This window comes from Aethina tumida, chromosome 1 (assembly GCF_024364675.1).
Source record: "Aethina tumida isolate Nest 87 chromosome 1, icAetTumi1.1, whole genome shotgun sequence".
Classification (NCBI taxonomy): Eukaryota; Metazoa; Arthropoda; class Insecta; order Coleoptera; family Nitidulidae; genus Aethina; species Aethina tumida.
In genome coordinates, this window is record NC_065435.1 from 79,599,678 (window position 1) to 79,624,374 (window position 24,697).

Sequence of the window (24,697 nt, forward strand, 5' to 3'; positions counted from 1 at the left end):
TGAATGGACTATAAGGCATCATAACCTTTTTCTCGATAACAGCTCATTTTGGTGGTCACCCCATCTAGTAAAATTCAAAAAGTGTAATAAAATATATCAGTTGTTTTAGAAGTTTTTTCAAAAATTTCATTGATAATAAACGTAAATAAACATGGCTGGTAGTGTTTTTAAAGGACCGGAAAGTGACTAACTGAAGGAAGAAGAAAAAGACAAGAAGGAATTGAAACTTAAGAGGAAGCAGAACACTCGTCGAGGAGTAAGCAAGGATGAGGTAGCATCGAAGCTGATAAGAAGAAGCGGGACAGCAGCGACGAAGACATCAAAGTTCGGACTCGAGGAGATACGAGAACGCCTATATTAACTTCTTGATTCAGAAAGAGTTCGGTGAACGGCCAGATATATGGGGAACAATCGGAAGATGAACAGAAGGAGACATCGAGAGAATGCGGCTGCTCCACGAACGCTGAAGCTGGAGCTGCAGGAATTCACCGACCGTTAGAAGGACGTTAAGCAATGTTACGTTTCGGGACGAAATGTCTTTAAGGAGGGAGCAATCTCGCGACCAGCAGGCGATGAATTGGCGCGCCCAAAAAATGCAATTTAGTGTCAGTTTTATTTTCATACTGTCCGAACCCGAAAAACTGTTACAACATGTAAGCACATGAGAACACTTCTAATGGTTATAGAAATATATAGAAAGAGAGGAACAGAAAGCAAACGATGTTAACGTTCTCTTATCAGTTGAGGTGAAGTCGTTAAATAGTATGGCGGAGATACAACAGGACATAGACAAGACAAATTATTGTTTTCGTCGACTTTATATGTGCCCACAGACATTAGAACCCGACGATAAAATTAATGAATGAATGCCATAATGATAGCGCAGCGACAGGAAGTTCAGGCCTCATTCTAAACCTGACTTTTTAATACTTCCCGGTGTTTAATAATTTTCGAAAACGTGCAATTTATTTTTTAGGGCCGTCTTCGCCTTCCAGGAAGATGAAGGCAGACCATCATCGTTAGAAATCGGTCGGGTTCCGAAACACGCGTTTATGCAACCAAACAAATTTTTGTTTTTTAAAACTTTCCTCACTCGCCTTATTATTATTTCACTAATTAGCGGAACCGTGTGTATTTTTGCGAATCTAATTTACATGTCAAACAAAAGTCTTATCGATTTGCGGACTTTCGTTTTACTAAACTATAAATAGACATGTGACTTTTCGGGATTCAAGAACTCCGGTTTTGTGACCGGTTTTGTGACAAAGTGCAATCCGACGCAATTCTGTGGCGAAACATTGAATTATTCATAATCATATAAATAATAAATTATTTGTTTGTTATTGCTAATGTAAGTTAAAATTGTTGGTGAGGCTGCGGCAGTTTTTTAGGAGTGAATTTTATGAGAGATGTAAAATGTAAAATGCTAAGCAAATTGCCTTTCTCTAACACTAGTGCCAAACTAATAGAGTTGTTGGGCAATTAAACGTCCCGATAACATTATTAATAAACCGCACGTTTATCTTAATTACGTCCCAGATTAAAATCAGCTCAACACATCCACAAGTTATGGACAAAGTGAATTAATTTAACCATTTCGTTGTGCAGGTAATGCGGAGAACTCAATTAATCGCATGATTGATAACGTTGGACTTGTTCTAAGTAGTTTATTGCATTATTGTTTTGCTTGGATTAATCGTTACGAATGTTCCGACCTCACACTTAATAAAAATTATTTTTTCCACTCGCTCAAAGACAGCAAAAACAATAAAAGCAGATGTTATTCAACTTGTATTTGCATATAAAGAGCTTTATCACAATTTAATCTTACCGGAAGCCGGTCGCAAAACAAAGGTCGAAAAAATTAACCTACCTTAACATGGTAGGTATAATTATTCGCAAAATGCAATAAAATTACGAGAGTTTTTCCTTCGCCACGAGGCAAAAAAGTGGGCTGATAAACCCGATCGTTGCACGATAACGTTACGAACGTTAAAATGCAAATTAATTTGGTCGCAGTCATTTTTTAATTGGTGCACGATCGAAAATAAAAAACGAATCAATCGCGTTTGTTTACGAAAAAGTTTAACGCTCCCGTATACATTTCCAGATCACACACATCACCCATCATTCCTTTCACAAACAACAGTATCTAAGTGTTTAGACTGTTTGTCTGTTCAAACACTTAAAATTTTCGGTGGCGTTAACCTTTTCGGCGATCCTACGTCTCAATATTGATTAAAGCCTCATCGAACCACTGTCCCATCTGTTTGATTTCCTGCAACGCGGAACGGACAGTTTCTCCGGTCTGGTGTTGCCATGGTAACCGGACTAAAACACCTGTTGAGCCCTTTGCGAATTTGCATATTGTTTCTTTTCTCTCGTGTGTGTGCGTACACAATATTGAATCCTGGCTTTTATGGCTTATTATGTGGTCTTTGTGAGCTCTTGTAACTGCGTACTCGCTTTTATGGCTTTGCTGGCTCGCACTTTTCTCCCTTTTTTATTTTTATTTTTATTTTTATTCATTTTTTTTTCATTTCTTATACTCGCCGCGGCCTCGGCGTTGCGGATCTCCGTCTCCCCGTCTCACCGTCTCTTCACATCTCCGTTTTCAGTGCGTGTTAGTCGAAAGTAGGTAAAAAACCAGACGCTCGTGCGACACAAGAAGAAATCATTTTTCCGCACGTTCACATCCTGGTAGAAATCTTGGGGGAAATTTAATATTAACATTGAAAATAATAAAGGAGAGAATGAGGTTACCAGAACAGGAATCGCGAGGTGAACGCACCCGTGGATGCTGCTGCTGCTGCTGCTGCTGCTGCCGCTGCTGCTGCCGCTGCCGCTGCCGCTGACGCTGCCGTTCTTAAGTTTAAGTTTTCTTGTGTGATCAAAGCAATTTAGTAGCAGCATTTCATAATATCATAATATTGTTGACGATGTGAAACGTCTGAGCGTCTCGGCCCACATTTCACTCCGACCATCGCCTTATTAATTTTATTATTATTCTTATTTTAATCACACCGTTGCGGTTGCATTTACCCAAGATAGGACGAAAACAAATAGTGACAGGCCTTGTTTGTTTTCACGCAACGATCCTTCTATATCGTGCGAGAGTTCGTTCACATCTAAACGTGTTTTGATTACTCTCTGTTGATTTTAAAAGGACGATAAAATCCTGTGCCAGCGAGTGTTTAATTACAAATATCCCAATAATCCTTACTACCGTAACAGAATAACAGAAGAACAGAAGAACAGAATAACAGAAAAACAGAAGAACAGAAGAACAGAAGAACAGAAGAACAGAATTGTGGTACTTGTAGTAGCAACAATTTCAACAATTAAATGTTATTGTTTTTGGTTAATGTTTTTCCTTATCCAACACTAGTTGGTCCTGCTAACTCGATTTGAGACCGGTTTACGCAAATTTCCAACCCAGTTAACTCGATTTAATAAAAATCTATTAAACAACAAGTTTAAAGGTAAAAGTAGTAGACGAGCGTCCCATGTTTTTGGTTAGTGCACGTGCCGACAGCGACGTCCGTTCGCGTTGTTTAATGGTAGTGGCGGCGCGACGTCGTACCGATCGGGCGGATCGGGCGGATCGGGCGGCCGAGAGCTTTTGGGAGAGAAACCCAATCGGAATGATCGAAACGCGGCGCTCCGCGTTTGTTGTTCTTTTGTCCAGCGGTGACGTGACAAGACGTGGATTTTTCAGCTGTTTCGGGTCCCAGCGGTTCGTCGACCCCGCCATTTTTATAATCTGGGTCAATTTTTAGCGAGGATTATTCGGCATTTACATATGTGTGAGTGTGTGTGAGTGTGTGTGTGTGTGTGTGTGTGGAGCGCGTGTGTGTGTGTGAGTGTGTGTGTGCGGCACACACCGAAAAATTATCTATCCGAATCTCGTTCGTTTCGGGCGGCGCGCCGCAGTTCGTTGACTCGGTCCATTAGTTTTGAAAATGCTTTAGAAAGTGTTCGTGTGTTCGATTTTTTTCAATTTCGGACTCAGTGTGTGCTAAGTTCCACTCTTGGACGGTTCGAACGATTCGTGCTCGTTTTCGTCATACGAACGAAACTGTCGAAACTTCCGAAGCTGCCGACGCTTCACGACATTGTTACAACGATGCGATGAAGTTTAGCTACTCGTTTTTCCACTATGGATACCAACTTGCCACCGAAAAAATGTGAGTACTCACGATACGATTTGTGATGACACCATTGACGACGCTTCTCCTCGACCGGTTCCTCTCTTACTCTCCTCTGTCATCATAAATTTTATGAACTTACAGAAATGATCGTGATATGGATAAGAACATGTTCGATTGCTAAACTATTAAAAAACATAAACGAAATGTTGGTGATAACAAAAGTAAATATTTTCTTAACTGATATCCGTATGTAATTTGATAGTTTTACCATACGAATGGAACAAACGATTTAGTTAAGAACTAGGTCTATAGATTTATTAGTAGGGAAGAATGACCTTCGTGTGTCAACAACCTACCAAGGTCGCACCTCATTTGATACGGCTTCATTTTTAAGGGCCCCCGAAAAGTAACTGTGTTCTTTTGTAATTGTGATGTGCATCCCGTCTCTCTCACTAATATTCGATGTAATCGATGTAATCGATGTAATCGATAATTGGCATCTTTCGTTCCAGGTAAAGTGACATTTCTGCAAGCTTCTCTGAAAAATCAAGGATTCGACCTGCTCTCAACGTAAGTTAGTACGAGAGATCGATTCAAATAATCGAATTTTCGGTGCGGTTTCGAACGGAATGGGTTTGGTTCGAGACCTTTGCTTGAATCGGTATGTGGGCAGTTAAATAGGTGAAAAATTTCAATACGGGTGAACGTACTCGTGACTAATGTCTGTGCCTTATTTTAACATACGAGTAGAGTTGACGCCTTCGAGTTATAAAATGGTTATGAAATCGGTTTGAAAAGGGACCGTGGAACGTATCATGGTGTTTTTAGTGTCGCCAAAGGGGAAATTGAAGATAATCTACCAATTAATGTGACCTTATCGCTCTCTAGTGGTGTACAAGGTCAAGATTTAAAACAGCATGCATACTGCTGACAATCGACGTGCCGTAGGTTAGTTACTTACTTACTGCCCGCAACGTATTCGCCACCATTTATGCAATTATGCGATTCGACTGAAAAAATACACCTTGGTCAGTCACAAATTGTCGCAACAATCGACCATTGTCTTTTTGGTCGAGGAAAAAAACAAACACTAAAATGCCATATTTGCATAACTCGGCGTTAAACGGTCGCCGATTTTTACTTTAATAATCGGAATTTGCATGTTGCCATTGTTTAGAATCCGTGTCAGTCCTAAATTTATGGAAGAAAAAAATACGCGTGTTTCGCAAATCGGACAAGAACAATAACTCCCCTAGATATGGTCCCAATGAATCTGTTCTTGTGCGCACACATTGCGGACACCTGCATTTCTGTTATTTACCATAAATTATTTATCGATTGTCTATAAATAATGTCAGAAATGATTTATGTTCATTATTATTCATCCGAACGAACACGTCTGTGGAATTTGCGCCTGGAAAAAAATCGCCTTTTAATATTTCGCACACGATTTCCACGATCGATAACACCGACATCGACAAGGAAAACCCATCTTCCCATCTTCCCATTTTCCCATCATCCCATCATCCCATCATCCCATCAATCTTCCCATTTTTCTGTCGTCGCCATTCGAAACGTCTATCTAGAGGTGAACAAACTCTTTCGCAATCGCAAACGTTGCATAGAAAAACGGATTCGGACACAAAAAGAAAACCGACAGCTTTCACGACGTACAAAATTAATTTCGTCTCCATCGGAACATCAACCGCTGCAACGCCGTCCTTACAAAACGAAAGCTTCGATCTGTTTCTTTCAATTGTTTTAAGTAGTGATTTTGCCTTCTTTCAAAACAGGATGAGTGCCGATAAATACGAAGTTAAGTTTCCTCGTGTCGGTCTTTATGCGTTTGTTTTCGACCGCCGAGTTCAACGCACGACCTTTTTTTCCGTCAGATTGCATTTACTCGTTGGGACCTTGACACACATCAAACGCGAAGAAAAACCAAACGAATAACAAATTATTGTTAGTATTGCAATTGTTCATCCAATCGAAACAGATCGAATCAAATCGAAATGCGAAACTCATCATCCGCAACAATGTGGCTGCCGCTGTCGAAAACAACCTGGACAACTTTATTTTTTGCTTCCATTTATCTCAATATTTTTTTCATCTAATAGTTTAAGTTGTTTCTTGACAACGGCACGGACCTTGTGGAACAATCTGATGATGATGTAGATGATGATGTTGATGATGATGATGGCGATGATGATGATACGTCGTCGGTGAATAGAAGAGTGTCGGATCGGAATAGAGTCACGTAGCCGTTTCGCCTGTCCCAGTAACACATCAGGCATTTATTAATTAGTGGAAAAGGCCTACGGGGCCGTTACGATCATAGATCGTAGATCATAGATAGGCCCCGAACGCGAACCGGATTGGAAAAAGTCACCGTTAAGCGGCGGCCGCGTTGCGGGCCTGAAGGGGGCTCCGGAGAAGTGCCCCGCCGTATCTAGGCGCGGATCCTAGCTGTACCTTGCGTAGAAAACGGACGCGTTTTTTATTTTTAGGTTTTATTGTCCTCCTCTTCGTCTCTCTTATTTCGGCGGAAGGCGACGGCGCGACGCGACGCGAATATCGTTCCAATTGTGCGGAGTCACCGTGCGCGAGCGACGCATCCGGAGGAACAGTGTCTTTTTGTGTTTCTTTTCTAGGAATATCGAATTTTTTACTGATGTACACGAATATCAATATATATTAAGCATGTATATCTATCTAATAGATCAAATGTATTAATGAAAAATATAAGGCTTTCGTGACCATTGTTTTCATATCTATATTTGTTTCGCAAGCACGAGTCACTAGCATCTTCACAAGTCTGTTTTTGTCTGTTCGTTGACGTTGACAACACGACGTTCTTATCTACGATAAGATTTGCGATTTTGCTGTTTTTGACCACTGGTGTCCACATTTTTTCAAGCTTCAATGCTTTTTCTTTTCGGTTGTTCTAGTTGTTTCCGTGCTTATGGATTCAATTGCTCCACTAATTATCCAGTTGTCGAGCCAAGGAATTCAATTGTGCATCTTGGAATTTTATCTTATGATTTCCATCTAACAGTACATATTCAGCTACAGCAGACTTGTCTGGATAGGAAGGTCCCTCCTATCTTTGACACATCTGAGACTGTGTTGAATCTTCCTTCTTGGTATAAAAACAGTATGGATGTTATGTTTTAATAAGATTACAAGAGAAAAGTAATAACTAATCGTGGGCTAGGCGAAACATCAGGAAATAATTCCATGTATTATCGCTTATATGTAGAGCAACAAATTAAAAAACATAATCATTCTATTACAAGAACAATTCTATAATTAATAAGTGCCCAAACATTTCGTACCTCAATTGATATACGGATATCTTTATTTACATAGTTTTTATACGACATATTATTTCGGACAGGGTTCATAAGTAAAGCAACCAAACCCTATATTCGATACAATTGATTTTATAATTTATTTTTGTGTTCGTCATCGTTTCTTAAAGCTAAAAATGCCTAGAAGTGTCCATTTATCGATACAAATTAAACAACAAATTGTAGAAAAGTTCCGGAATGGTGAAAAGCAGAGTAAAATTACAGTAGATTTAAATTTAAATAAATCGATCATTTCGAAGGCGTGTTCCAATTTTAACAGAAGAAATATACTGGAAGGAATTCCGAAAAGTGGTAGAAAACGAGACAAACAGAGCTTTGGAAAGGAAAACAAAAACGCTTGTTGTTCGCGACACAGTGCATCCCGCATAAATAAAAAATAAACGAACTCAGTGTGTTGGTGAGTACCATAAAACGGAGACTAAAAGGAGCTGGTCTCTATGGCAGAAAACCAGCAAAGAAGCCCTTCATTTCTGCAAACTATGGAGCAGCGAGACTACTTTTTACAAGAGAACATGTGAACTGGACAGACGGGCAATGGAAAACAATTTTGTTTTCCGTTGAAAGTCGTCTCCAATTATTCAAATCTGATGGCATTTCATAGGTAAGAGGGCCAATTAATGAAAGGTATAATCCCAAGTACAGTAGATCCACTGTGAAGCATGGTGGTGGAGGCCTTATGGTTTAGATATGTTTTTCTGGGTTTGGCATGGGCCCACTGGTTAATTTAGACGGTATAATGGATTGTTTTGTTTAACGTGACATTCTGTAGAATCATATGCTTCCATTTGCCGAAGATAACATGAGTTTACTGTGAACCTTCCAATGCGACAATGATCCGAAACACACGTCTAGGTTAGTTAAAGAATGGTTCGTTTCTCAAAGAGTACTTGTCATGCCTTGGCCAGCACAAAACCCAGACCTCAATCCAATGAAAAACCTTTGAGAAGAAATTGATCGGAAAATCCATGCAAAAAGATCACTCAAAAGAAATTTCGAACGATTATATTGAAAAACTACTAAAATCAATGAAGAAAAGATGTTTAAAAGTTATTAAAAATAATGGATATGCTTCTAGATACTAAATACCCTTAAATATTTTTCAAATATTAATAAATACCTAACTAAATCCACTAATAAACAATTGTATTGCTGTATTGTTGTTAACAAACATACTGCATAACTGACTATAATATGGATATTTGAATGTTGTAATGGTACCAACCTGAATATTATTAGAATTTACAAAAGTACAAAGAAATGGCCAAGTGATCAACTAGAATAATTAGGAAGCTTTGTTGTATATCATAAGAAAATAATTACGAAAATGGAGTAACTCCATTCTCAATGCGTAGAACAGGATAATCAAGGAAGGACCACAAATAACAAACACAACTAAAATTAACAAATCTGATTTATTTACATCTATGGTATTATCCATATTTATTCAAAATATATGTAACTTGCTGCAACCCTCTTTAATTTTTTCCTTCTCTCTATTTTCCTAAACCTATATGGTTATACTCTTAGGCCATGATCTTCGGATCGGTGCCCGGAGAGGGGTTTTTAGTCGGTTAGTCCGACACTGCCTTCGACTTCCACCAGAGGGCGTCTTGTAGATTTTCCCCTCTTTGACCCAATAAAAAAAAAATATGCAACTTGACTTTACTATGATTATGAATAACAATATAACTAATCAAATTAAATTAATTTAGTTATTGTTCATTGTTATGTAGACACTCTATCGAATACTGAAGCCAATTTCTTCCTGGTCTCAATTGTAGAGAAACATCTGAAGAAAGGTCTTTTAATCAGTTATCGACAACAACACAAATAAAGCATATACATATACATAAATAATCCCCTCGGAATTATCTCCACAACGTCTCATTAACAACAATATAAATAAGTATATAAATAAATACTTGAATAATTAAAGTAAAAACAACATTCAACGGACGGAAAATGACATAAGAAGCAACATAATTCTGAACAATTTTCTCATAATAATTTAAAATTAGAGAACAAAAATTATGACGCAATATCATAAATAAATTTCTAGATAGATATTAGATGTCTGAAAAACACTGCTCTTACCTAGGCCTCCAGAAATCTATACATTAGAAAAACTGATTTACGAGATCATATTGTTTCTAAATAAACAAGAATAATAATAAAATGATTGTGATTGAAAAGATGCAAATCTGACACATTTGAAGAGATCAACAGTTGGAATCAAAGGGAGCGAATCATACTAGTCAAGGGACCTACTACAACTTCTTGTTACCAACTTGAACAAAAGTGTGAAACAATGTCAACAAAGAAGAGTAACATTACATTAATTAACTCGAATCCCTCGTACTAGATTTGCGTAATTAACGGGTATTTAAATTTAAAATCCGGATCACTACAACGTACACTTTTATCAAGACAAATGAAAATTTCTAAAGTTGCTCCACATATGAGCGATAGTGTATGTGTAAATCACAAAATCTATTTTAAATCTATTATCTATTTTAAATATACATTCCGTGTATTCAATACTTCATAAGTGTAGCTTGTCTTTATGAACACATACATTAAAAGCGACTATAAAAATTTTGAAACAATGCTTTTTTTAGAAACCAATATAATTGAATAATAAGTGACGTGATCTTTTCAAAACCCTTGACCCATTTTTTCCTCACAGTATTTTGCAAAGATTTATTTTTATTTTTCACTGTACTAAATTTAAATTTTGGATAATGTGCCACTTGAATTTTATAATCATTCAGATAAGGAATATTTATGAAATGTTTTTCATTTCAAGATTGGGTTGGTTCTAATTTAATTTCATTTCCAACAGTTAGTTCGACAACGCCAACGAAGTAATTTACGAATACAGTTAAATATTTGTAGTCGTGAAATTTCTTCTGGTCCACTTTTCCCGTAACGAATATAGACCGTCACACAATAACGTTTCGGAAGACTTAAATTTCTTAACCTAATTACTTTTTAACTGTTTAGTTTATTATCTGGCCGAAAAACCGTCGAAGGTCGTTCTATATATATATATATATATATATATATTACAACAAATTCTATGTGATATTTTCGATCAGACTGAACCAGACAAACACGGTTTTTTTACCCCGGAGTGCAGAAAATGGCTCGTTACACACGTACCGAGGCAAATTTATGCAACGCTTTACGTGCACCATTCTGCTAATTTACTTTGTAATGCGGCTTTAAATATTTATTTTATGCACGCAATTGGCACTTCGCACCGTTCCTGCCATCTTCGTCCAAAACGACGCCTAGTCAGACTCCGTTTCTTTCTGTGGTGAACGAGGCGCGTTCTCGAACGAACGAACTCTTCGTTCGTTGGTTTATACTACTGCCGTTGTTACTGCTGCTGCTGCTGTTGTCACTCGTAAAGTGAAACTTATCGTATTTACGTTACTCGAGTTTCTTTCTTCCAAATTGAAATTGCCTTTGAACATCCGTGCAATCGAAACTTTTCCAAATGAGGGCTCTTCTGCCTTGTGCCGCGAGTTGCAACGTTGTCGAATCGTTTTCGTGACCTTGTTCAACTACGAGATGCCGCGCAGCATCCTTGACTCCAAGGACGATGCTCGTATCTGATTGTGGGAACAAGTACATCGTTTAAGTCGATACGACTTCACCTCCCTTCATTTTACAGTTACTGCTCTGTTCCGACGTGATTAGTTTAGTTGCCAATCAACGTTCAGTAAGTTTGTAAAACACTCCCCGACCGTCCGAATGTGTTCGTCCCGGACCGGGATGGCGCAATTGAGGATTATCCGTGGTCGTGGAGCCCCGGTGCCGGTCCTGGAATTGCGGGGGCAACGAACCCGGAGTGCCGGGACTTTCTACCGCCCCGTCCGCCCTCCCTGGAGCCCCGTGCATGAGCGCCACTGCCCAATGTTGCCGGTCCAACGAAAAATCACCTCGTCAGGGACCGATCCCATTTTCAGAAAATTTAATTTAGTTAAAGAAGACGGAAAATTTGTGTGGTTAACTGTTGGTGTTGGGTAAAACGCATCTCGGGTCCCCCGTTCTGAGATGTTAGTGGTTTAAATAATTAATTTGAGCTGTTGAATGTGAACAATTGTAGGTTTTATAAATGTAAATTGAGTGCATCAACCTATTGCACATAGTTTAATCGAAACGAAGTGACATTTTCTTTTTTGGCTTCCACCGCCGTGCTCCGGGGTCCAGAGCTGTTGGTGGTGTCCATGGGACGGTATGGGACGATATGGGACGGTATGGGATGGCGCTTAATTAAAACCGTCGCGCGTAAATCATCCGCGTAAAACGAATAACAATAAATTAAGCAATTTCACATCGCCTGTGTTTACACAATGTAATAGCCGGCAATTTATTCAAATTATAGGCATGTAACGTTATAAATCGAACCAGTGTAATTGAAAGCGATAAATTTTATTATACTAATTTTCCTCGATAAACATTTATTTTAACGGAATACTTGTTATTTGCCTTTATTATGCGAACGATTATCTTGCGCTCTCGCATACAAAACCACAATCATGTAACCACGTCCATTATTATTATTATTATTATTATTACTTATATTATTGGTATTTCTACTATTACAGCAACAAAGAAACTATTGTAGAACCGTTTCCATATGTATAGTTGTTCAGGTATATTGGTCGTCGTTTGTTGGAATTATTTCCTAACGTTTCGCCAGCACGAATGGTTAAGCATCTTCGACGTGGTGTCACTTTTCACTAAAGTTCCTGTCAATGATTCCTTAAACATGATATCAGAAATATTCCCTCCAGATATTGTGGATCTTTTCCGTACGTGCCCTACTGAAAACTATTTCGTTTGGAACAATAAATTCTACATACTGAACATACTGAAGGAATAGCTAGCAATAGGGCAGTGATCGCCAATTTCTTTATGGAAAAGTTTGAACAAAAAGCGACTGAGACTTCCAAACACAAACCTTCTGTTTGGTATTGTTATGTGATATGGAAACATGGACATGAAAAACTAGATTAGTTTCTAAAACACCTAAACTCTCAATATAAAAATATCAAATTCACAATGAAATTGGAAAAGGAGAACCAAATACCTTTCATGGATATCCTAGTAAAAAGAGTGGGTGAACATTTAGACCATACAGTATAAATTGAACGCTGAAGAACAAGACCACTTAAGACCATCAGCTGAACGTGCACTGTTAGATGGAAATCATAAGATAAAATTCCAAGATACACAATTGCTTGCCTCAACAACTGGATATCACCAGAGAATGATTAGGGAAGCAATTGAAATCCATAAATACGGAAACAACTTCCAAATCAGAGCTCTGAAGATCCTAGTCACACGTGCTAGCGAAACGTTAGGAAATAATTCCAACAAACGTCAACCAATAAACAATGGTAACGAAAGCCTCAACCTTTACATAAGAACCGTTTCCCTATAATATGTTAAACTTGGTTCATGCATAAAAATTTCTCCCAGTGAAAAATGTCATTCAACTTTGTCCATTGTTCCGACGTTCTAATCCGTTTTAATGCGTTTTCTAATCTAATTACATCGGATTACCAAAGAATTTTTTTTTTTGGGTAATCGTTAGGAAACTCGCGCAGATTTATGAAATTCCATCGACAAATTACCCAAGAGTTTACGACAACAAAAACCTCTTGGCATGACTAACCGTGTACGATATTCCGAAATTTCTTCTTTTCTCCCCATATAAATTTATCTCCATCGACCTGTCGACTTTTATCGCCAGGCATTTTGTTTTTATTGTTTCAGTCAAAACATTTTGGCAACGACACTCAGTCGATTTGGGATGCATTTCTAGTTCACTAACCCGAACCGAATCGTTCGACGATTGTTTTTTCGTCCATTGTTTTGTCTACAACGCCCGAAATATGATTTTTCGACGGTGTCCCGTTACCAGCAAACGGATTTCGACTACAGAAACGAGCACAATGAAAGAAGCCAAAGAATTTATTTAAAAAAACTGTACACAAAATAATTTGGAACAACTTAAAAATTGAACGTACCAAATTAGTGGTGCTGAAAAGCTGAATGAATTGGATTTCAGACGTAAAAATGACATCGTAAAATTGTTTACGGTCGCCATCAAGCTAATAAGCTTAATGGTATTTATTTCAAGAAAACAAAGGATTTTCGTCGTTACTAAAAGGAAATATTGGCGGAAAACGAAACGTTTAAAGGATCGTTTAATGATCACACAAAGAAGCCACAAGGCCAGCTCTAAGGAGATCTATCCGGCGAGGCAAAAATGGGGAAAGAACGTATAAAGATAATTGGCGGTTGCAGCATCGCGCCGAGTCCGAAAATTCGGTCTGGGGATCGGTCGGACGAGGCCTGGCCCAAGATGGCGCCCGGAGAGTCGCCGGTTTACTGACTGAGTGAGAAGTGGGCCGGGGTCGATGACCGTTCGCGAAAGTTTCGCGCTATCCCCGTGACATTTATATACACATACAGCACACACACACACACAGTCACATACATAAACCGCACAAACACTGCATCAATGACGACAAATTCCGAGATCACGTCTTCCTTACAGTTTCCATTTCCATTTCCATTTCTCTGTTTAAATCGTCGATTTTGATTTTGAATCGTTCAAAGAACGATCGACAGGGCCAAACTGAAAAACAATGGAAATGGCTGTAAAGAGAATAATGTGTTCGTAACAAGTAAAATTGTTTCGAGTACAATAACCTATTGCGCAATTAAGGCTTCGCTGATAAGTGCAATGCGCGGATTCTATTTATATAATGTTCGGGAATTTCTTCTTGTTTTGCGAGCGTAGAAAAAAAAAAAAAATACGTGAATGGATTATGTATGTCAGAATGTTCCTGAGATGATTTAATGACTTGATGATTTGATGATTAAACAAGCATATATGGTATAGATTGAAGAGACCAAACACATAACACAAAGAGATCATTTGAATGGGCTCATTAGCGTTCTCGTCGCCACTCGTTTTATTTGGGTCAATAAAGAAAACGGAGTGTTTTGTCGGTCACGAAAATCGCAGACGCCCGTTTGTGCCAGGATAAAAGAAAATCGGGTCGGAGGACTTGTTTTCCAGTCTGGAGGACGAAGTGGATCGTTAATCTTGACTTTTTTGCACTCATCCCCGGCTTATCTGTTGCAGGTAAGACGGGTAAGGTTTTTTGTGCGCGCCTCAAGAACCGTAAGTATAAAAGGACAGGCGATTACCACACAGAAATAATAAAAGCGAGGAACTTGCGCAACACCAAACATTATAATGGGTTAGCCAAGATTTATTTGAACGTGGTCCGTGAGCTGGATATTTAATTAGAGGACGGTCACATCCGAAACATGTCTTTTCGACGGTTCCAATGTTCGTTCGGTTCGAAATGTGTGGTTTTTTTCCCGAAACCGTTTTCTTTTGCACGCCGGTCACGAACCGACCCTGGCACTCGGCTTATTTGCTTGTTTCAGGTTTGTCCCACTTTTTTCAAACACAACAACAACAACAACAACAACAACATCAAATCAAATTTTGATATGCACGTAATTTTGTGTGTTGACCACTTTAGGTTCGAAACAGAAAACGTGAGGCCGATTTGCGCAACAAAGAAATTTTACCAATGTTCAAAGGTGTTCTGTTACTGTTAATTCTGATTACTTAAAATTCCATCGAAAGGATGTTCCTTCAGTCTTATGGGTCAACCAAATTCGACGTAGTTTCGCCCTATTATTGTTGAATTGGTCCTGCAGCCGGTAAATTGCATTCATAAAGCGCACTTGTGACTCCGTGACCCACTTGTAACGGTTTTTCGGCGTGAGTAAGGACGTCGGCGAGATCAACGGCTGTAATTTGATTTTTCCATGTCGGCCTGGGAATGAGGAAAGGACACACGAAATTACGCAAAAGTTACGCGTAACCACGTGACGTGACGTCGATTCTAATGGCGGTTCTAATTGGGTCGTCGGTACCAAAACTGTCGAAAACGTGTTGCCCAACGAGGACTCGGGCCCAAGAAGCTTTCTCGTTCGTGGTGTGGATCACACACACCTAAAATCAAAACAACCCGAAATTGGGACGCGGACGTGTCCAAAACATGCTCGAAACGTGTTCGGGTTTCGGAACTGTTTCTTCATTTTCCAAGAGAAAAAAAACAACCGGAGGACCTTCGCCGAAGAGAAATCTCAATTAACATTTCACTATGGTAAAAATTCGTAGGAATTAATCGAATTGCTGTTTCCAATCAACGTTTGTAATCATACAGACGGTTCGCATGTTTTGCCGCATTTAAAGCTTTCCCATTTTTCCTCCTCAAATGACCTATGACGTTAAGAGAATATTTAATAACAAAGACAAAGAACATTCGGATGATGTTGTTTTGAGTGTGGACAGATGTTCGAGGACAGGAAGCGAAAAATGGAAAAATCCCCCGTTATACGCCCGGGCCGGTGGCACCGTTCGAAACGACACCCGCGGAATGCCCACGAGACCGATCTGCATACGGAACGGTCCAATGAAACTCGTTCTCGCATCGTAAAAGAACAAAAACGCAACGGGACGCGACGCAGGTAGAAAATCGTCTCTGGCGTTACGGAACCCGGAGTTACAAAATGCAAACAGGATGGTCAATTACTTTCAAACTTGCACAAAAAGAAAAAAATACTAAATACGGCGAAATCATCGCCTCCGGTTAGAAATCTGAATCGATCTCGGTGTATTGATTCGTACAGGTCCGGACTGATTAATAATTTTTTTCACACTTGTTGATCTTTCGCAGACGAATCGCATTCGAAGGCGAGACGGAGAAGGGAGAACGGGACACAGCTGTTCCATCTAAAATAGTCTAGATAGATCAATAGCCCGAATATTGTATAACCAGACGTATTTTTATCGGCACCGGGTTCATCGACACCGAAATTTGTAAACAGACACTTCTTGATAATTCGTATGTCGAATTCGGGACCTCACACCAAATACACCCTTCTTCCTAACGCCAATGCAACTCATCGCAAGATTTTTTATTACTCTCTTGTTTCCTTAAAAAATCTCTGAAAAGGAAAGAAAACCACCACCACCACCACCACCAAGTTCTTCAGATAGAACGCCAAAAGATGATAATAATATAAGATAAAAATTTGCGCTAGGTTCTTGCAGGTTTTCGGAACCGTGAAGAGTTCTGGTGTTTGTGAGGCGCCCGTTCGGACTGACCCGCTTCACAAAGCGCAGGTTTAACCCACTGCTTTGGGTCGTCGACCTCCCGCGCTGCAATATCTATTTTGGTTGTCATGGTGTTTTCGTTTGTTTATGTTTCTATCGGGCCGCCGGCGAAAGTTTTGTTTAGCCGTGCTCAGGCATGCCTGTGCATTTGCCTTTACTGTTATCGCTTGTTTTCTACGAATGACTTCACGACTCCCGTCTTCCTCTGATGACGATTTTCGAGAGAAAAACTATAGAGGAGATATTTAGATATATTGGTCATTGAATCTAATTTTTACTAAATTTTACTAAATTTATGTCTACCTACACAGGTATAATGTGAAAGGGAACACATTTAATGACAGCAAAAATATGAAAATTTTATGATTCTCGTGATATTCACCAAGACAGAAGACAAAGATTTCTTCATTGTTCCTTTCAAGATTTGAAAGTAAAGTAATAAAAGTGATTAGTTTCATTCTGTAATCGGACCCAAATGTCAGCCATTAAGAGTCGATCCGTCAGCAACGAAAACAAAATAAATTAGTCGAAATTCCGCATTTAACAAACACATGCCTCGTCATCTAAGCCATGTTCCTACCCGAAATGTTCGTCGCAAGTTCGTCGACCCCTGACGTCATCGGGTTAGTAGGTTAGTCGTATTCAGGACGTGGTTACAACAAAAAAAATATCGCCTCTTCCTCCGAGGCGGACTCGCTTCTCTCTTGGCTTCTTCTAGAGTACGACAAACGTACACTTTGCTCTCCGGCAAGTTCACTGAACTTCCGGTCACTCTTTCGCAGAACAATAGGGTGTCTTGTTCGTCGGAGTGCCGCAAGGTCATCTCCGTTACCAAATCCTATTTGATTCGCAAAAAGAGGCATAGCAAGAGTGTCTTAATTCTGCGGCGCATTATTAAGTTGGTGCTACTGCGTGTCGGATTTCTCGACTCTAATTATCCTGAAATACGTTTTTGCACTTTCGATTTTTGGCGGTGTTTCGTAAGGGTCGACGACCCGACTTCGATATCTGCGGGGGGACCCGGTTTGTTTTTGTTGCCGGCGGAATTATGAAACGGTTTTTATTAGAATTGTTTCTTCTCTTTAATAGTTGTACTATCTTGCCGTACTTCCTACTAAATACGCCAACTTTTATCGCCACTAATCTAATCACTAATCCTGCTTATTAGAGAACATTTAACTCTTGTAATGTAACGAATGTAATTTAATAACACACACAACCCACAATTATAAATCAAATTTAATAAATGGGCGTGTATGAGCGAAATTTTCGGGAGCCAGTCTGGGAGTTTTGGTCTAGGCGATCGGACGATCGATTGGGGAGCACGTGACCCGGTGTGAACTCATCTGACCTCGCGGTGCAACGTACCGCCTGCAATTCATCCCCACGAGAGGGGAGAATGGCCGTCAGGCGGACACCCTTGCACTTCAGCATCCCTCATCATCTCGTCATGCGGACACTTGTTACGCGTTAAATTTGATCGGATTAATCGGCACTGAATCGCATTAAAAACACCGGATTGTTTTGCGGGAATCTAGCCCCTAATTAATTTTTAATTTTGTTTTCGCTCAATTAAAGTAATTGTAATGTAATAAGCAATGTTCCGTTGAACTCCGTTGAAAGAAGTCAGAGTATTGACACCCGTCATCGAATTTAAGTAATTGCGGGAGCATCGTTCGACATTTTTAACCCGGTCGTCCAGATGGGATAGGATCGAGTCGGGAAAGAAATAAAGAAAAAAATATGATCGGATTGTGTTACAATCCGACCACAATATATCCGTTTATAGTTGGCTGGGCGCAGTTTTGAAACCCGGGTTGTTGCACAAGTGAGGTGAACGGCTCATAACGCAGCGTTAACAATTAAAAACCTCTCTCGGTATCAATTGACCAATTTGCTTGGAACAATGAATCACCACCCAAGAATCGCAGGAAAGAGATTCGAGGCTTTAGGTCGCGCGTGCCCGTGTGATTCAATTAAGAAAAATTTAACTAACTACAGACGCCAGCAACAATTAAACAGATCGTTTCGCCAAAGACCCAAAACAGCTGCCACGAGGTCAACAATGTGCATGTGTGTGCTGTTGGGTAGCGCGATTTGCTTTCCATGCGATAAATCTCATTTTTTATGGCGGGTTCAACGAACCCAACGCCCAAAATAATGACGGATACAAAAATAAAGACGATTTTTGCGTATGGGTGCAGCAAACGTTTGACTCCTGACCCAAAAAATTGGAGAGGCAATTGGATGATGATGCGATGAACTTGACAGATGCGAATGTGGTCGATGACACTTTAACGTATGATTTATTGTCGAACTTTTTTTTCTCACTCGTTTAATTGGTGTTGCGAAACATACGCAATGTGTGTGCTGCGGCGAACGATGACTTCGCCTGCCTGAAATGATGCTGATTGGACAAACTTTCTTCTCACATTTAATTAAGTAACGGTTCTAAACGGTAAACCTTCCTCCAGTCGTCTTATCTCATTTCTGATCACTTTTATGTTCGTTTTCTAATAATTTCGTGTTTTGTTGAATTTGAAAGGTGTTTTTTTATGCGTCGTCACAGTTTGCATATGACATTGGTAAGGTTCGTGGAAATAAAAATTCTTGTGTGGCGTCGACGGTTTCCATTTAAATGAGCGTTCTCGCATTCACAAGTCGCACTGGTTTTCACGGCCGTCAAACGATCGAGCTACTGCGAAATACAGTTGATTTTATGTGGAACATCCTGCGCAAATACATCTCGCCATATTTATTGCGGCCATTCTGTGCAGGAAGAGGTGTGCTAACTCCAGATACTGGACGTATTTATGGCCGTTAGTCTTTGTAAATCTTGATTTTGGCCGTGGCGAAAAAACCGGTGCACGGCACTGGTTCGGGTGCATCTAATCAGCGCTAATAGTGTAACAGAGTACCAGCATTCTACAACTTAGTACCTTTAATTGGATCTCTTGCAAGCTCTTAATAAATGCTGGCCGCGTTCCGATTTACGGCGATCGGCACAATTAAATAAGGGATACGAAAAAAAGGTACAGCGCTTTGTTGTGGCGTATAAGGAGGAGACAATGGACCAGTCATTCATCCCTGTTCGAGAGCTTCCATGTCTGGAACGAAGAGTTTTCAGAAGGTTCAAGGACTCACTTCTGTATGGGAAGCTTGTCACACTATAAACATATACATAAGTAAACTTCCGACATGACGGGATTGATTAACAATTTTTTGGAATATCAATAAGTATTTAATTCGTCTCGGTATCAGTAAACATTGAACACGTACGATAAGGCAGGTTTAACCTTAGTCACATGACAGTTTATTATGTATCTTATGTATTACAAATATTGTCCGTGGTCAGCATTACGGACAAGTATAATTTTATCTGAAAACTCAAGTCGGAACCATCCAGTCAGAAATTGTTCATCGACATGTCCACTTATTATAAGTAGGGCCAACAACATGATTCTTTCTCTCCTCTTTCGACCATCAATTCACATCGGAAATCCTAATATTTTTGTTTGTTTCCAGGGTAGACACGACAGCGGTGCACTTTCCAAGTTTTGTGACAGACCATCGTCCACTACCTGTGCATCTGGCTTTCCGTGGTATTTCTGTTAGCGCGGGAACGCGCCAGATCCTACAGGATGTCGACGGTCTGGTCCGACCGGGACAGATACTCGCCGTAATGGGACCGTCCGGCTGCGGCAAAACCACCCTTCTTAACACGCTGAGCGGACGCTTGAAACTTGATTCCGGACAAATATTCCTCAACAGAGATCCGATGTGCAAACGATGGAAGAGGAAGATCTGCTACGTTCTGCAGCAGGACATTTTCTTCCCGGACTTGACCCTGCGTCAGACCTTGGAGTACACAGCAAGACTGAGACTGCCCGACACTATGAGTTACACGCAGAAAATGCAGTACGTGGATCATATAATCGAAGTGTTGGGTTTGGTTCATTGTCAAGACACCATCATCGGAGATTATATCAAACGTGGATTGAGCGGCGGTGAAAAGAAACGGGCCAACATTGCCTGCGAACTTCTCACCAATCCTTCCCTCATGCTCTTAGACGTATGTTCCTGATCTTAGAAATTAGTTTTTGCTTAATTTTAATAATTTAATTTTATAGGAGCCGACCTCTGGATTAGACTCACACGCAGCTCACAGCTTGATGTCGACTTTGAAAAGATACGCCGTGTCGGAGGGTAAAACGGTGGTGATAACACTACACCAACCCTCTTCCCAGATATTCCATCTATGTGATAAGCTTTTGCTGCTTTGTAATGGACAAACCGCCTACTTTGGGGACACATGCAAAGTCGTGGACTTCTTCAGTAACATTGGATTGAACATAATGCCTCATTATAATCCAGCGGATTTCATACGTAGGCGTTATTAAATGTATAAATTAAATTGAATGTATAACTTTTTGTGTTTTGCAGTGGAACAAGTAAAAGGATCTTCGGATTTACGACAAAGGATAATTACAGCGGCGCGAGAGATGAGAAAGAATAAGGATTATCCAATTGAACTCTCGGGCCACGACTGTCCTTACATCACAGAAAAATATAACGATCACAACAATAAGATTTTGCCCACACATGCAGCATATCGTAGTTTAGATCGTAAGTATAACACTTAGAAATATGGCGAGTGCGCCAGTTTATTGTCTACTAAAAATTGTCTACTACAAAATTTTCAAACAGAAGACGCATTAAACACGATGGAACAAGACGTACGACGATTATGGTTGGATACACACTCCCACGCCTCATCATCTGTGAGTTCAGAAACCAGCGACTCCGACTGCTACTTTTCTTGGCCAACCAGTTTCTGGACACAGTTCAAAGTGTTGTCTCAGCGAAACTTTCAAGAAGCCAGACCTAGAATGTTGTCAAAATTGAATTGGGTACAAACAATAGGACTGGGACTTTTGGCAGGTCTTCTCTGGTTTCAATTAGACAGAAAGGAGGAAGCTTTGCATGATATACAAGGCTGGATGTTTTTCTCGACCACATATTGGATGCTGTTTGCCCATTTCGGAGCTTTAAGTTCATGTAAGAGATATTATATTGTGTTACTTTTTGGTAGATAATGCTCATTTTTGCTTGTATTGTTACAGTTCCACCAGAAAGAGAAGTGATCAACAAAGAACGACAATCAGGTGCTTACAGATTGTCAGCTTATTACCTGGCAAAAATGGTTGGAGAATTACCTTTAACCATAACTTTACCAGCGGTCTACCACCTCATATCATACCCCATGCTAGGTACGTCGCATTCTCATCTTTGATTATGACCACAATATCTATGTGTATTTTATCGTAGGTTTTCATTCACCTGTAGTCTTCCTAACGTTATTGGGATTCCTACTGCTTAATACCATAGTAGCACAGTCAGTCGGATTTTTCATAGGTGCGTGCTGTATGGATATGCAAGTCAGCATAACTATCAGCGCTTTATACACACTCGCCACGCAACTTTTCGGGGGATATTTGGCTACAAATATTCCCGCATGGTTAACGTGGATGCGATACATGTCCATGGTGCATTACGCCTATCAAAACATGCAAATTGTCGAGTTCAGCGAAGGACATCCCATACAGTAGGTCAATATTAGTATTTCTACGAAACAGACAAAACAATTGTGTTGTTTCAGGTGTGGACATCAGTCGAAATTCGAAATTTGCTCGGATTCCGATCACATACCGGTATCGGCGATCTTGGAGGCGCAGGGTGCATATTTGCCTCTTTGGGCGAACACCATCGTACTGATGGCGTTCCTCTTCGTCTTCCGCATCCTGGGATACGTCGTTCTGCGATTCTTCAAAACACCCAAGTGACGACAGGCTTCGTAACGCGTCGAACCAATGTGATAATTACAATAGATATTAAATCAAAAAATTCTTTTTTCGTTGCGCGTAGAGATGTTCAATGGACAGTTGTGACTGCAATTTTTTTGTAAGAAAACATGAACAGGCTGTGCTTATATACTGTAATTTTAAGTTTAATTTTAATTGTTCATTCCGGCGCGCGCGATTCGGTTTCGCGCGTTTCCTTTTTAATTAAATGAAATGATGAAAATGAAAATGAATGACGAGGATGCACAGTGCCTTTGAAAAAAGATGTGCCAATTCGAAATTACATATTTAACCAGCTATGGTACTGCCACAGAAACCGAAAATGTATTAATAGTGCACTGCGTTTTAAGGGTCCCAGGAACCTCCCGACAACGGATTCAAACTATGTGGTGCTATTTTATGCGAAAATCACAACAAAATGGAAATTTATGAAAGGACGTATTTCGAGGTGAAGTTTTTACCTCCACCCCGAATGTACATAGTTTTTTTTTTGTTTTTTAATCTGGTAAATTCATATGCAGTTCGGTTGTTCGTGGACTGACTTCTTTTTATTATTATTATTATTATTATTATTATTATTATTATTATTATTCTGGAAATACATACGTTTAAAATGATTTGTTACTGTGATAGAATGATAGATAGAGTTACAAATGTTCGCATCACGTGTTCGAGCAATAAGTTTTTATGGAAAAGACTGTCTCATACGTAATTTTTCATAAATTTCCAAATACTCAAAACAAGTTTTTATTGTATATTTTTTATTTTAATCTTAGGATAATCATAGACGAGACGTGGATCTTGGCGAATTGTTGATTATTGTTACTTTGTCAGACTTATTCCAGGTGAAGTCTTTATACGGATTAGTTCAACCACTCAGTATGTTTTTAAGGTTTATTTTTTGTGTAATTCAGTGAATCAAGAAATTACCTGATCATTAATGTTTACCAATCAAAGTGTTCTACCACTTAGTCAAAGATTTGCTCTGGATTGACGCTCAGGTCGCAGTTTTTTTTAGTTTGTACAGATATATATTTATTGAGTGCGGTCCTGATCGGTCGCCAGGGTTGTAATATAACCATATAAATAATCTTTCTGCGAATATTTGCCTTTTTATTGTTATTATTATTTTTGTGTAAATAAAATTGTTTATTTCGGACCGAAAAACGCAAAAATCTTCCACGATCTTCAGGCATCGGGATGATTTTTGATCGGCTTGTTGAAAATTATTACCTTAATATCGGGGCAATTAGGATTAATGTGTCGGTTGTCGTAGTTCCGACAATCTTAGTCAAATTTCTCGTTTTGGACCAAAAATTTTTAAATGTTTAACACTCTATATGCCTTTCTAAATGTTTCGCACCGTATATACCGAACCGATTTTTGTATATATCGTCCTAATTGTTGTTACCAGGAGGCTCAATCCACTAAAAAAATCGTAGGAGATTCTAAACTATTTAAATATCTAGGATATAAACGTAATAATTTCTCCCCTACACACATGTTTAAAGGTATTGTTGGCAGAAATATTTATTGAGATGTTTTTAGAGCGTAAGTTACACGACCAAACGTAAAACTGCCATTTATTCAAGACAAATTTAAATTCTAATGCCAAGCTGTTATTAACTGAAATTTTGAAAATTCGAAAGACTTTATGTAATTAAGATATCAAATGTTTATCATATCATATGTCGCTATATTATTCTAATCTCACCTAGATCATTTTTTCGACTCCGAATCTAACGTCATCACTACGTTTCCGTTCAAATTAATCGCTTTAATTACTTTTTTATTATTTCCAATTAAATTCGAAACGTTTGATCCGGAGTCACGGTAAAGTAATTTATATACTTCCATGTATGTATATGTATTGTACAAAGACAAATCCTGTAAGTTATAGCTAGTCCTAGGTTCTCATTCTACTAGGAACTATTTATATAAATCAATAAAGAGTTTATTAATATGACTTTATTCAATTATTTGGACTCCCCGCTTATTTAAATTTTAGCCGTAACAAATAACGACGAAAATGACTTTCTTCACGGACGAAATCGGCGGAAGATCGATGTTCAGCTCGTTGCCCATTGA

The 24,697-nt window shown here is 39.3% G+C and overlaps 1 protein-coding gene across 2 annotated transcripts in view; it reads left to right on the forward strand.

Annotated features, from left to right (window-relative positions):
• LOC109598676 (uncharacterized) overlaps positions 1-24,575 on the forward strand; it is a 49,164-nt gene extending 24,589 nt beyond the window's left edge. The window contains exons 1-9 of one of the 2 annotated variants that reach the window (XM_020014582.2): positions 3,960-4,187; positions 4,664-4,721; positions 20,274-20,820; positions 20,879-21,134; positions 21,192-21,374; positions 21,456-21,806; positions 21,872-22,018; positions 22,077-22,353; positions 22,408-24,575. In XM_020014582.2, the coding sequence (XP_019870141.1) occupies positions 4,160-4,187; positions 4,664-4,721; positions 20,274-20,820; positions 20,879-21,134; positions 21,192-21,374; positions 21,456-21,806; positions 21,872-22,018; positions 22,077-22,353; positions 22,408-22,591 (2,031 nt within the window). In that variant the 5' untranslated portion in view covers positions 3,960-4,159 and the 3' untranslated portion in view covers positions 22,592-24,575. Of the gene's footprint in view, positions 1-3,959; positions 4,188-4,663; positions 4,722-20,273; positions 20,821-20,878; positions 21,135-21,191; positions 21,375-21,455; positions 21,807-21,871; positions 22,019-22,076; positions 22,354-22,407 lie in introns of those variants that run through there. The other variant, XM_020014581.2, reaches the window with a different exon arrangement.
• The last annotated feature ends 122 nt before the right edge of the window (positions 24,576-24,697 follow it).